Source organism: Rhinoraja longicauda, chromosome 37, assembly GCF_053455715.1.
Source record: "Rhinoraja longicauda isolate Sanriku21f chromosome 37, sRhiLon1.1, whole genome shotgun sequence".
Classification (NCBI taxonomy): Eukaryota; Metazoa; Chordata; class Chondrichthyes; order Rajiformes; family Arhynchobatidae; genus Rhinoraja; species Rhinoraja longicauda.
The window spans coordinates 3,797,946-3,811,747 of NC_135989.1; the positions used below are offsets into that span (position 1 = coordinate 3,797,946).

A 13,802-nucleotide genomic window follows, 5' to 3' on the forward strand; every position below is an offset into this window, starting at 1 on the left:
TTATTCAAAACGTCATTCTGCCCGTGTTCTCCAGAGATGCTGTCTGACCTGCTGAGTTGCACCAGGTAGTGTAAGAAAATAACTTCAGATGCTGGTACAAATCAAAGGTATTTATTCACAAAATGCTGGAGTAACTCAGCAGGTCAGGTAGCATCTCAGGAGAGAAGGAATGGGTGACGTTTCGGGTCGAGACCCTTCTTCAGACTGATGTCAGGGGGGCGGGACAAAGGAAGGATATAGGTGGAGACAGGAAGATAGAGGGAGAACTGGGAAGGGGGAGGGGAAGAGAGGGACAGAGGAACTATCTAAAGTTGGAGAAGTCAATGTTCATACCGCCGGGCTGCAAGCTGCCCAGGCAAAATATGAGGTGCTGTTCCTCCAATTTCCGGTGGGATAGTTGTACCAGCACTTCGTGCCCTTTTGTGTAAGCCAGCATCTGCCGATCCTTGTTTCTATATCAAAGTGGCCAATGATTTGAGGAGACTGCAAATCAACCATATGGCAAACAGCTTGGAATCTGCAACACAGATTTCCCTTATGCACCTTATCTGGAATGTGATCAGCAGCCCATGCTCTGAAGTCACTTATCTTTCACCATTTGATTTTATTTTGACCGAACAGAACACTCCAGGATCATCCGGCAGAGACAGTGAACATGACAATGTAACAGGCTTGGGGTTTGTTATGGGAAAGAAAATTCAGGCATCAAACAAGGCAAAGTCTTGTGCTCACACAAAGGAAGGTGAATGCTGGCTGGGTGAAAACACAGCAAATTATATTGACAGCTGTGTGAAAATGTTATGCTAAATACATTTGAGGTAGTTTGTGGACTTGAGAGACCTTTGCTAACCCCACTCCAATCCCTGTTCACATTGCTCGGTCTGCCTTAACTACACTGGGATGTCCATTCATGAACCACAGACTGACCTACTGGAGAGTCCCGTCAGGGGACAGTGGCAGTCATATTCTGTCCCCCGGATATAGCACATCCCCAGGGTGGAACTGGGCACAAAGCCCGGTTCGGTCACTGGCCTATAGGACTTCTAGTGGCGTAAACAACAGACTACAAGCCTGCCTCTTACCCTGGGCGCTTCATGGAGATAACAGCAGCACCACTAGGCTCCTCAGAGCAAGGCAGGAAGCATCAGACCAGCTAATTCCAAACTGGCCAGACCAGTCTATGTTCACGGCAACCTGGCAGATCCACTTGCCAGCGGGAGGCTGCAGAGTATACAAGATTATGTACATTGTTCAAAAAACTGGCTACCGTTCTGTAGCTAATAACTGGAGGCACAAAAGAGCAAATATGCATGGAGTTTTCAGTTTACTGACAATTGGAGCTATATTGTGCATGTTATAAAAAATAAAGATTAAAAGAGACTGAAAACTGTTCTACGGTGAAAACAATATTTGGGATAGGAATGCGAGGGAAACTGTACATTAATAATCACTTTGAAAATGGACAGGATCTCAATGCTGGAACTTAAACAATGCATTGGATGTTTTGCAGGTGTCGATTTCAATACCACAAATTCAAATAAATACATTTTCAGGCCATCAAAAAATCTCTGTGCAATCAGGGCAATGGGTCGAGGACTTGATCTTAACGGTGTAAAATATAATACAGTTCTTGTCTGCATGGGCTTGCAACTGAGGCTATTTAACAAGAGGCCGGGTTTTGTCGTCATCGCTGCACTGATGTGCTTTGTATTTCTTCACCTCTGCCATGTATTTGGCCCAAGCATCTCCTCCTCGTGCCTCAGCCTGGGGAGAGAGAGGGGAGAGAGAAACAGGTAGACTAAACGTGGGTGTTCAACAAGCTGCAGATAGCACACAGCATTGCGCCAAGTGCAGGAATAACTCCTGAACATTATACACAATGACTCCGATTCAAATCCTGTTGCAGCATTCACAGAAAATCTCTAGCTCTTTAATAGACCAACCTTTTCCTTTTTTTTTTTAACTCCTTTTTTAGAGGCACTGGCACATGACAGTACTTTAGTACCACATGCAGGAAAACATTCATGTGCTTACTTTGGGAAGATCAAGTTATTTTGACAAAATAACACATCTTATTTGATGGCCCTCCCCTTTGCTAGGGCTGATTCAAGCTCAGTTTAAAAAGGACCAATATCTAAGGCTGTACAAATTCAAAAATATTGTGAATCCATCAATATTTAAAATTAAGCATATAGGAACAGAAAATAGGTGCGAGAGGAGAACAGCACCGCCATTCATTGTGATCATGGCTGATCATCCACAATCAGTAACCCGTGCCTGCCTTCTCCCCATATCCCTTGATTCCGCTAGCTCCTAGAGCTCTATCAAACTCTCTTTTAAATTCATCTAGTGAATTGGCCTCCACTGCCCTCTGTGGCAGAGAATTCCACAAATTCACAACTCTCTGGGTGAAATATTAAGTTTTCAATATATTGCTAGAAGAACGAAACTAGATTACATTTTAAGTAGCTTAGACTTTCTAGATAGATTAAGAGATTTATAAGAATAGTAACAGGAAGGAAAGATTTTCAGAAGAGGCTTCTTTTACACCAGGGCACAGATCATGAGGATTTGAAAGAGGTAGACAACATTATAAAGGATTTTGACAGGGTAAATAAAGAGAAAATGTTTCCAGTGGCAAAAGGGTAATAATCAGAGGGCAAAGGTTTAGACAAATTGGCAAAATAATGACATTCAGATCATTTTGTCCTTAAGATAAAATAATTCTCCAGTTTAATCCCACTGCCCAGCACCTGGTTTCATTGCTGCATATGTAGGGACATTTCAGGTGAAGCTTAAAGTACTTCATAAATACATTTGAGTTGTTCCCTGTGCCAGCCTTTCAGGCAGTGTGAACCAGAGCACCAGCCAGTCAGTTAAAAGAGAGTTCACATTTCCCTTTTAAACTACTGTACTACCGATTACCTTACTTTGTCACGAGAGACCTATTTCAAAAAATATAAACAAAATTACTGGACTCTTCCACATGTAGAGCTGGAAGGATTTCATAAGAACATTGGTCAAGAATTGAAGGAAATCTTAGAGCACGCCCAGTGGGGAAGAGCTGGGAAGTGGAAGAAGTTTGCTAGTTCTATCAAACACTGGCACAGGTACACAAGCATAATTATTTATCTCCTGTACTGTGAGGTAAAAAAACTATTTTGCAAGTCAGTGGAAAGATTGTGGAAATCATTACCGCAAAGCTTGCGATTCTTACCTCCTCATCGGCCTTGTGTTTCTTGGCTACCATTCCCGTCTTGAGGGCTAACTTTGCCCCACCTCGCCGCTTTCCCACCTGGTGTAAGGGACAGAAGACTGCAACCATTACACGAGCGCTTGGAGCTGCAATGTCATTGCTGCCCATTATGTAATTAAACACGGGTCCTGAAATTAGATCTCATTCCACAACAGAATGCATCTCCCACGACAACGTCTCAACGCACTTCTAACATACAGTATACAAGCTACTGTGAGCGGAGGTAGGCCATTCTTTACACTCTCCTATAAGGCAAAAGTGACAGTGCAGGTGTTACCATTTTAAAGACCAGCAACAGCTCTTTAAATTGTGCAAAGGCAAATTAACCAGACATGTACATTTGCAATTCCGTCAACATTTTCGGCACATTTTTTCCTGCAACAAAAGATAGATTATAAATTGGATTTCTTGCTGCAACGTGAAGGCTTATGTAAAAGTTAAAAATCTGTGGCACTGACTGGTCTTTTAAATAAGCAATACTTTGACCAGACGACATGGAACCGATTCCCTTTTAACTACAGAGCTTAATCCAAGCCTCATGTTTGGATAACATGGCGGTTAAACAGTAAATAAACCACCAAGGCAGGGCAGGGCTGGGGTATACAAAGTTATATTCAATAAATTATCTCCAAAAGCAATCATTCATGTCTTTTCTGCCTTTTGTTACTCGTTCGATATACATTTTGTTATAGCTTGGTACAATTTCTCACTGACTGCCAAATGTAAAATTCTAACTTAAAATTGAGGATATGCATGCTTCAAACTCAAAGGGTAGTCTGCAAACTGACAAATGGTGGTTCTATCTCCTGTTCACTTTCTACAACGGGGAACCTGTAAAGAAAAAACTTACAAATGTTGAACATACTCCAATGAACAATCAAACTAACTAATACTAAATGCTAATATCAATACTTGCATGTATTTGAGTTTTAATTTTGCTATCTATATATATATATTTCTTTTTTAATCACAATATTTCAAAGGATTTACTCATTTGTTGTCAACATTTTCTTCCAGATGATTTCAAAAAGTTTGGTACAAAATATTTTGCAAGGCAGCATAGAGATGTTCAAACCTGTACATGAAAATAAACGGGAAGAATACCCAGAAAGCAATTGATTTAGATTAGCGACATTATCAATATCTGATATGATCACTCTGGTTACCGAACAATCACTGAGCTCACAATACAAGCTGCACAACAATTAAAAAGGAAAATGTGTAAATTTCAATTTTGTGAAACACAAATCCAATGAGAAATCATTTAAAACCTGTGCAAGTACATTTTATTTTACATGGCTGGATGTTTAAGATTTTTTTTAATCCATTAATGAGTCAACAAATCCATGTTATAAATTATCATAGAAAGATAAATCTGGTCATTTTCAGCATTCATTTCATTTTCAGTTAGTTATTGACATTAATTGTCTTTTAATGCTATCCAGGGGGAAATATTGTAACACATTAACGGTAACATTATAGTTTATTAATTTAAGTTATATCAATGTGTGGTGTCAGGTGCTGAGATTAAGTGGGCATCACACACTTGTAAATCGTGCAAAATGCTGGTCCCACACTGCATACTGTATCCACAGGTTTTTAATGCCCCAGAGATCATAAAATCTGTGTTTCTCAAATGATTACGTTTGAACATAGGACTCCAACCAGGGTGCAATCATATCAGTGGCTAAGATTGTCACAAAATCAATCACCCAGCTATAATACATTTATACCAAAGAATGTTAATAGCAGATAAACCAACTAGTACAGTGCAGGTTTCTGCACATTATGCAGAACACACAGGATATCAGTATGTAACTCTAGATAAATCCTTAACTTTACCTTGGTCTACTCAACAAATGGATATTTGGACCATAAACAAGGTATAATATTTCCAATTAATAAAATTAAATTGTATTGAGGAATGCTTTTAAAGCATTCTTAAATATTCTCAGGTCTATTAATTAAGTGAATTTTTCAACAGTAATCTGGATAATCACATTACTGCTCTGGTGAGCACACATCAGCAGCACACAATGACGAATCACATCACTTGGTTTACATAAGGTCAACACACCCACTGGAGCACAAGACGACTTTTGAAGCTGTAAAGCAAAAAAGGTTACAAGGGATTGACTGCTTACAATACTCATATTACATTGCTCTGATCTAGATATTTGGCATTAATTTCCCAGTTTTGAATTTGGTTCTTTTTCTGGGTTGCTGCTGAAGAAATTAGTGTTTCTGGGCCAAAGTGGATGGTCTTAGTAAACTGGGCTTTGCCTTAAACATACGTTTTGCCTTAAACTGGGCACCACCTTAAAGACATGCCAACCCTAGATGAAGAGGGCGGCACAGTGGTAGAGTTGCTGCCTTACAGCGAATACAGCGCCGGAGACTCAGGTTCGATCCTGACTACGGGTGCCGGCTGTACGGAGTTTGTACGTTCTCCCCGTGACCTGCGTGGGTTTTCTCCGAGATCTTCCGTTTCCTCCCACACTCCAAAGACGTACAAGCATGTAGGTTAATTGGCTGGGCAAATGTAAAAATTGTCCCTAGTGGGTGTAGTAGGATGGTGTTAGTGCGGGGATCGCTGGGCGGCGCGGACCCAGTGGGCCGAAGGGCCTGTTTCTGCGCTGTATCTCTAAATCTAAATCTAAAAAATCTAAATCTAAATCTATTCTGACAATCTGAAATTTAGCTTAGTGTTTAAAGAATCAATCTAAAGAGCAATTGAAGCTGAAATTCCTGGAGATTCAACTCATCATCACCAATTCAGGTACAATCTGTTACATAACATTCAGGAAGAATCTTTTGACCCGAGTTTATAACTTTAAAGAAAAGATACAAACCATTCAGCAGCAACCAAACAGTTGACTAACTGCCCTGAAAACTCAAGTCACCTCCAAACACCAACTTTCTCAACAGAACCAGAATTTCCTGCACATAATGTCAAAAGGTAATTTGTAACCTCCAATTGAGGTACTGTGCTGCAAAGTCCATAATTCTTATTTGTTCCTGATATTTCTGCTCACACCAGAAGCCTGATAACAGGGATGTGAAACGATTTGAAAAAACTGGATTTAAACCAGACTGGTCTGGAGTGTTCTCTTCCTCATGACACGCAGTCATGCGACAAAAACAAATGGAAAAGATAAAGTTGGGCCAATTGGTATCTTCAAAACCATATCGACAGATCTTTGTTGCAGTAAAGCATCCAGGGAAAACGAATGAAAGTGTTTTAAAAAACCCCAAATGTAGCAGTCCTTAAACATAATAGAATAGAGAAAAAAAAAAAAATCCTGGAAGAAATTCTTTGAGAAAGCCCTCAAGTTGTACATCAATTTAGGAACTAAAAACAAAGCAAACAAGTGAAAGAAATGCACACGTCTGCTAACATCTCGATGCTTTCCTTTAGTGTTGATTTTTTTTATACAAGTACCAAAAGTGATTTTTTTTTTGCCTACCATGACTACTTCACTTTTTTTTCTCATCACACAAAATAGAAAGGGTGTTTTCTTATATGTTGATGTTCACCGCTTTGCAACATCTCAAAGCACTACAAAATTCTTTTGGAAATACAATTATTATTACAACATTGAAAACACAGAAACCAATTTGCACAGTGTGAGGGGCCCAAAACATCAGTGAACTAATCTGTTCCAGCAAAATTGGCGAGGGGGCAAATATTAAGCAGGAAACTACCTCACTCTCCATCCGATGAAAGGTCACTGGACTGAAATGTTGAATATTTCTTTCTCCATGGATGCTGCCTGGTCCAAATATCCCCACCATTTTCTGTGCTTTATATCATATTTCCGGTAACACCCCACAAAAAAAATCTGGATCAAGCAATCACCCATCAGCCTGTCTCATCCCTCTTTCCCACTAATCTATCCAGACTATCTTCCATCTACATTCTCAGCTCTGATGCTGGGTCCTGACCAAAATAGTCGACCATCCTTTTGCCTCAACAGATGCTGCCTGACCCATTGAGCCCATCAAGATTATGTTTTGCAAAAAAATCCTGCATTCGCAATCTCTTGTGTCTCTATTTTAAGGAGTGTATGTTTAAATCAGTATCTGTCGGTGTACTCTCTTTAAATATTATCTGGAAGCTTCATCAGTTTTAGAATTGGCATTAAGTCTCCACTTAACTTTGGATTCAAAAGGAAACAATTTGCTCCACTCCTCTACTCAACAGATCTCTCTCACTTTTACCATTATAGACACAAAATGCTGGAGTAACTCAGCAGGGCAGACAGCATCTCTGGAGAGAAGGAATGGGTGACGTTTTGGGTCGAGACCCTTCTCCAGACTGATCTCTAGAGATGCTGCCTGACCCACTTCTGTATGTATTTTCCAGCTAAAATTTAGTATGTTGCTTTGCTACATCGTGTAATTAATATGACAAATAGAGCAATTCAATGTTCTGAATCTACCAGTCTACCCAAGTCATTGAGCTAATACACTGCTTTTCCCTCTACAAATGCTGCCTGATCCAAGTATTTCCAGCATTTTATTTCAAGTAGCTAACATCTGCAGTAGTCTTTAAAAATATTTAAATTTACTTCTCCTGTGATCTTGTGTAGGGCTGATCTACCTTTTCCTCTCAATGCCATTGTCCTGCCATCACCACAAAACTCCTGACACCCTTAGTAATCCAGAATCTGTCAATCTTAGCCTTAAAAATACCCATTGATGACCTCCACAGCCATCTGTGGCAATGAATTCCACAGATTCACCACCCTCTGATTAAAGAAAATCCTCATGTTTCTAAAGGCTTTACTCTGGTCCTAGACTCTCTCACTAGTGGAAACATCCTTAAGCTATCCATCTGAACCTTTCTCATCTTATCCATGTACCTGCGTATAATCTTTCAAATTATATTATCGTACTATTATTATAATAATATAATATTATTAACTACCTCCTCCGGCAGCTCATTCCATGAACCTACCACCCTCTGTGTGAAAATTTTGCCTTTTGGATACCTATTAAATCTTTTCCTCCTCACCATAAACCTAAGTCCTCTAGTTTTGAACACTCTATTCTGGGTAAAAGACTCTGTGCTTTTACCCAATCTATTCCTCGCATGATATAACACACCTCTATAATATTTCCCCTCATCCTTCTACGCTCCAAGGAATAGAGTCCTTGCCTGACCATCCTCTCTCTCAGGCCCTCGAGTCCTGGCAACATCCTTGTGAATCAAAGGAAGACACAAAATGCTGGCGTAACTCAGCGGGTCAGGCGGCATCTCAGGAGAGAAGGAATGGGTGACGTTTCGGGTTGAGACCCTTCTTCAGACTGATGAAGGGTCTGGAAATGCTGGAGTAACAGCGGGTCAGGCAGCATCTCAGGAGAGAAGGAACAGGTGATGTATCGGGTCGAGACCCATCATCAGTCTGAAGAAGGGTCTCAACCCAAAACGTCACCCATTCCTTCTCTCCAGAGATGCTGCCTGTCCCGCTGAGTTACTCCAGCATTTTGTGTCTACCTTCGATTTAAACCAGCATTTGTAGTTTTTTTTCCCCCTAACACATCCTTGTGAATCTTCTCTGCACCTTTTCCAGGTTGACAACATCTTTCCCAACACAACCGAACACAGCACTCCAAAGAGAGCGAGAAAAACGCTGGAGTGACTGTCTCAGCGGGGCCGGGCAGCATCTCTCTGGAGAAAAAAAGGAATAGGCGAGACATTTCAGGTCGGGGCCCTTCTTCAGGCTGAAGAGAGACACAATAAAACTGGAGGCGTAACTCAGCGGTCAAACTGAAGACGGGTCTGGATGGGGCATCTAGGACGGTGTGGACGAGTTGGGGGAAGGGTTACCCATTCCTCGCTCCAGAGATGCTGAGTTACTGCACCTTTTTGTGTCTGTCTTGGTGCTGTACGATTGAAATAAAAGGGGTAGGTAGATTCTTGCTATTGAGGGCGTGCAGCATAGGTTTACTAGGTTAATTCCTGGAATGGCGGGACTGTCGTATGTTGAAAGACTGGAGCGACTGGGCTTGTATACACTGGAATTTAGAAGGATGAGAGGAGATCTTATTGAAACGTATAAGATTATTAAGGGGTTGGACACGTTAAGAGGCAGGAAACATGTTCCCAATGTTGGGGGAGTCCAGAACCAGGGGCCACACAGTTTAAGAATATGGGGTAGGCCATTTAGAGCGGAGATGAGGAAAAACTTTTCCAGTTGTAAATCTGTGGAATTCTTTGCCTCAGAAGGCAATTCTCTGAATGCATTCAAGAGAGAGCTAGATAGAGCTCTTAAGGATAGAGGAGTCAGGGGGTATGGGGAGAAGGCAGGAACAGGGTACTGATTGAGAATGATCAGCCATGATCACATTGAATGGCGGTGCGTACAGGCTCGAAGGGCCGAATGGCCTCCTGCTGCACCTATTGTCTGTTGGAGTGGGCAGTGAAGGGTAATGGGAGCAGGCCAAGCAGCCAGTGAGGGAGTGTGGGGACAAAGTAGGGAGCGTGGATGAGAGTGGGCGCCTGCAATATGTTTACGTGATCGTCCCCGGGCGGGCGGGCGGGCGGACGGGCCGCTCCCCCCTCCCCTCGCCTCAGGTGAGTAAACGGGGAAGGATCCAGCCCCAGTCCCGCTCGGTACCCGCAGGCCCTTACAGTGTTCGGCGCGGGCTTCCTGCCGGCCTCGGCCTCGGGCCCCGGGCCCACCGCTGCTGCTGCTGCCGCCGCCGCCGCCGCCGCCGCCACCGTCACCGCCGGGCTCGGCCGCCCTCCGCGCTCCACGTCCCCGCCTCCTCCTCCCGCCTCCCGCCGCGCCGCCTTCTCCTCCTCCATCTTCTTGAAGAGCGCCATGAAGCTGCCGTCATTGGCGAAGGCGTTCACTCCTTTGCTCTCCGCGCCGCCATCCGTCTCGGAGCTTCGAGAAAGTTCGCGGCTCCTTCGCCTCTCCGCCATCTTGGGAAGGGCGGCCGCCGCGCCTGCTGGGAGTGAGGGCGGGCGGGCGGGCCGGCCCACACATAGTCATAGCACAGGAGCTAGTATTACCTTTACATTATAGTCATCTTATATTGTTTTATATTATCTTTATATTATATGATATTACACTTGGAGCTCTGCTCTATTATCTATGGGCTGGCCGGCCCCCAGGGAAATAAACTTTAAAATGAACAACCTCTTTTTAAAAATAATAAAGCAGTTTATTTCCAATATTTAACCCACAAGAGTCGCAGTTGCCATGTTATTTATTTATCTATTTATTTATTTGTTTATTTATCCGGTCAATACAATACAACAGATTGACCGTACAACTGTGAAAGTTAAATAGTACGAAATCATAATATCAAAAACCATAATATCAAAAATCATAATATCAAAATTCATAATTTCAAAAATCATAATATTTCCAATATTTAACCCACGAGAGTCGTAGTTACCATATTATTTATCTATGTTTTTATTTCCCGGTCAATACAATACAACAGATTGGCCATACAATTGTGAAAGTTAAATAGTACGAAATCATAATATCAAAAAATCATAATATTTCCAATATTTAGCCCACGAGAGTCGTAGTTACCATATTATTTATCTATTTATTTATTTATCTGGTCAATACATTACAACAGATTGACCATACAATTGTGAATATTAAATAGTACAAAATCATAATATTAAAAATCATAATATCAAAAATCATAATATTTCCAATATTTAACCCACGAGAGTCGTAGTTACCAAATTATTTATCTATTTATTTATTTGTTTATTTTTCCGGTCAATACAATACAACAGATTGACCATACAACCGTGAAAGTTAAATAGTACGAAATCATAATATCAAAAATCATAATATCAAAAATCATAATACCAAAAATCATAATACCAAAAATCATAATATTTCCAATATTTAACCCACGAGAGTCGTAGTTACCATATTATTTATCTATTTATCTGGTCAATACAATACAGATACAACTGTGAAAAATATCAAAAATCATAATATGAAAAATCATAATATTTCCAATATTTAACCCACGAGAGTCATAGTTACCATATTCTTTATCTATTTATTTATTTAGTTGTTTATTGTTCCGGTCAATACAATACAACAGATTGACCATACAATTGAGAAAGTTAAATAGTACGAAATCATAATATTAAAAATCATAATATTTCCAATATTTAACGCACAAGAGTCATAGTTACCATATTATTTATCTATTTATTTATTTATCCGGTCAATACAATACAACAGATTGACCATACAACTGTGAAAGTTAAATAGCACGAAATCATAATTATCAAAAATCATAATATTTCCAATATTTAACCCACGAGAGTCGTAGTTACCAAATTATTTATCTATGTTTTTTTTGTTTTTTTCCCGGTCAATACAACAGATTGACCATACAATTATGAAAGTTAAATGGTATGAAATCATAATATCAAAAATAAAACAATATAATCACACATGATAGTCTCTGACCGAAATAAAATGTATAGGCAGAAGCCAAATCTTATTGTGCCTACCCTTAATACTTAATATTAAGCGGCACGGTGGCGCAGTGGTAGAGTTGCTGCCTTACAGCGAATGCAGCGCCGGAGACTCAGATTCGATCCTGACTACGGGTGCTGTCTGTACGGAGTTTGTACGTTCTCCCCGTGACCTGCGTGGGTTTTCTCTGAGATCTTCGGTTTCCTCCCACACTCCAAAGACGTACAGGTATGTAGGTTAATTGGCTGGGCAAATGTAAAAATTGTCCCTAGTGGGTGTAGGATAGTGTTAATGTGCGGCGATCGCTGGGCGGCGCGGACCCGGTGGACTGTTTCTGCGCTGTATCTCTAAATCTAAATCTTAACAAAGCATTACCCTAACTAGCCAAAATAGCAGTGAAACAAAACAATAAAACAAAATATAATTTAAAAAAACACAACACCATAAGTCAGAAACAAATAAACAAAACATAGAAAGAAACACAAATATAATCAAGAAACATCATTTCTGTCATGCCAGTCATTTCTCAGCGCTGATCACACATTTTGTGTCTTTGAAATATAATGTTTTTGAATATTTTCTTGAATTTACACATATTACTACACTCTTTTAATTCATTGTTGCAACTATTCCATAAATGGACCCCTTTAACAGTCACATATCTATTTTTCACATTTGTCCTTACCCTCTTTTTTTCAAACATATAATTCCCCTGAGTGGATACCTGCTCTCCCTCACTGAAAACAAACCTTGGATACAGTCAGGAAGTGTTCTTTCTTTTGCTCTAAACATTATTTGTAGAGTATTAAAGTCTACTAGGTCCATAAATGTTAGGGCATATGATTTCATAAATAATGGGTTGGTTGGGTCATTATAATCAGACTTATTGACAATTCTTATGGCACTTTTTTGCACTATAAAGATTGAATTAGAGAGTCGTAGTTACCATATTACTATATCAAAATACAATGACATTTGAAAACTGATCAATACAATTTTAATGTACAAATGTTTAATTACTGGAGCACATAAATCAGCTTCTCAATATCTGCTAGCATTAAAAACAAGAAAAAGGCAGCCCTTTAGACCACTTTATTCAATTTAGCATTTAAAATTTGAGAGAATGGTTGAAATTCTACATCTTGAAACTTTTCTACACATCTTAATGCATGTTTACAGTCCATTGTGCGCACTGTATTTTAAGAAAATTTTGACCATAAACAAAATATATTTTAAAGGAAATAAGGTGTTGTTCTTAGTGGAATTACACACTCTGAATCTGGAACTGCCCAAAATAGCTTTGGCTCCCTTAAGTTTACGTTGTTGAAGACCATGATTGATGCAATAGTTCCACAGTGATAGCAATAGTTTGGAGAAGACCATACAGTCACCAACTTTTCAGCAAACATGAATTTATATCCTTTGTGAACTAGTTGATGTGCTCGACCTTACCAAGTGGACAATAACCGAGTAGTATACAATCTATTATAATATAGTTGCCACGGTCAAATACAGTCGGCAGCACCCACTTTCTGTCCATCTTAAGTGGGAAAAGTTGGCCAAACACAACTTGCAAAGCATGCTGGTGTTGCAGACGGTGGTGGCATAAGATTTAAGACAGGAATAATAATTTTGCCACATTTCTGGGCAGGAATAGCGAGAGATAAAACACTTTAAATGCACAACCGTAGACTGATGGGCAGCAGCATAGATGAGCAAGATAGACCACTCGTGTAGGAAAATAACTGCAGATGCTGGTTCAAATCGAAGGCAGACACAAAATGCTGGAGTAACTCAGCGGGTCAGCCGGCAGCATCTCTGGAGAGAAGGAATGGGTGTCGTTTCAGGTTGAGACCCTTCTTCAGACCAAGATGGACCACTCCGTCGAAATCACCAACACTGAAGTGTAGTACGCAAAGGAGCCATTTTAGTAAGCAAAACCCGCCTCTCGCAGTGTAATCAGTGTTGTGGGGGAACAGTATGTGTGATGATACCATAAAAATGCAGAATATATCTCATCTATCAATTCACAGATTTTTGTTATTTTTCTTTTTAAATGTTTCTGCAAGTTT

At 40.3% G+C, this 13,802-nt stretch overlaps 1 protein-coding gene across 2 annotated transcripts; it reads right to left on the reverse strand.

Annotated features, from left to right (window-relative positions):
* Positions 1–184: 184 nt before the first annotated feature.
* Positions 185–10,204, reverse strand: trir (telomerase RNA component interacting RNase). 2 transcript variants are annotated; one of them, XM_078429478.1, is made up of 3 exons: positions 9,894–10,204; positions 3,218–3,295; positions 185–1,764 (listed from the first exon to the last, which is right to left on the reverse strand). In XM_078429478.1, the coding sequence occupies exons 1-3, from the start codon at positions 10,188–10,190 to the stop codon at positions 1,657–1,659; spliced, it is 483 nt and encodes a 160-aa protein (XP_078285604.1). In that variant the 5' UTR covers positions 10,191–10,204; the 3' UTR covers positions 185–1,656. The 2 variants fall into 2 exon arrangements, with proteins under 2 accessions (XP_078285604.1, XP_078285605.1); XM_078429479.1 differs by lacking the exons at positions 185–1,764; positions 3,218–3,295 and adding an exon at positions 3,308–3,501.
* Positions 10,205–13,802: the final 3,598 nt, after the last annotated feature.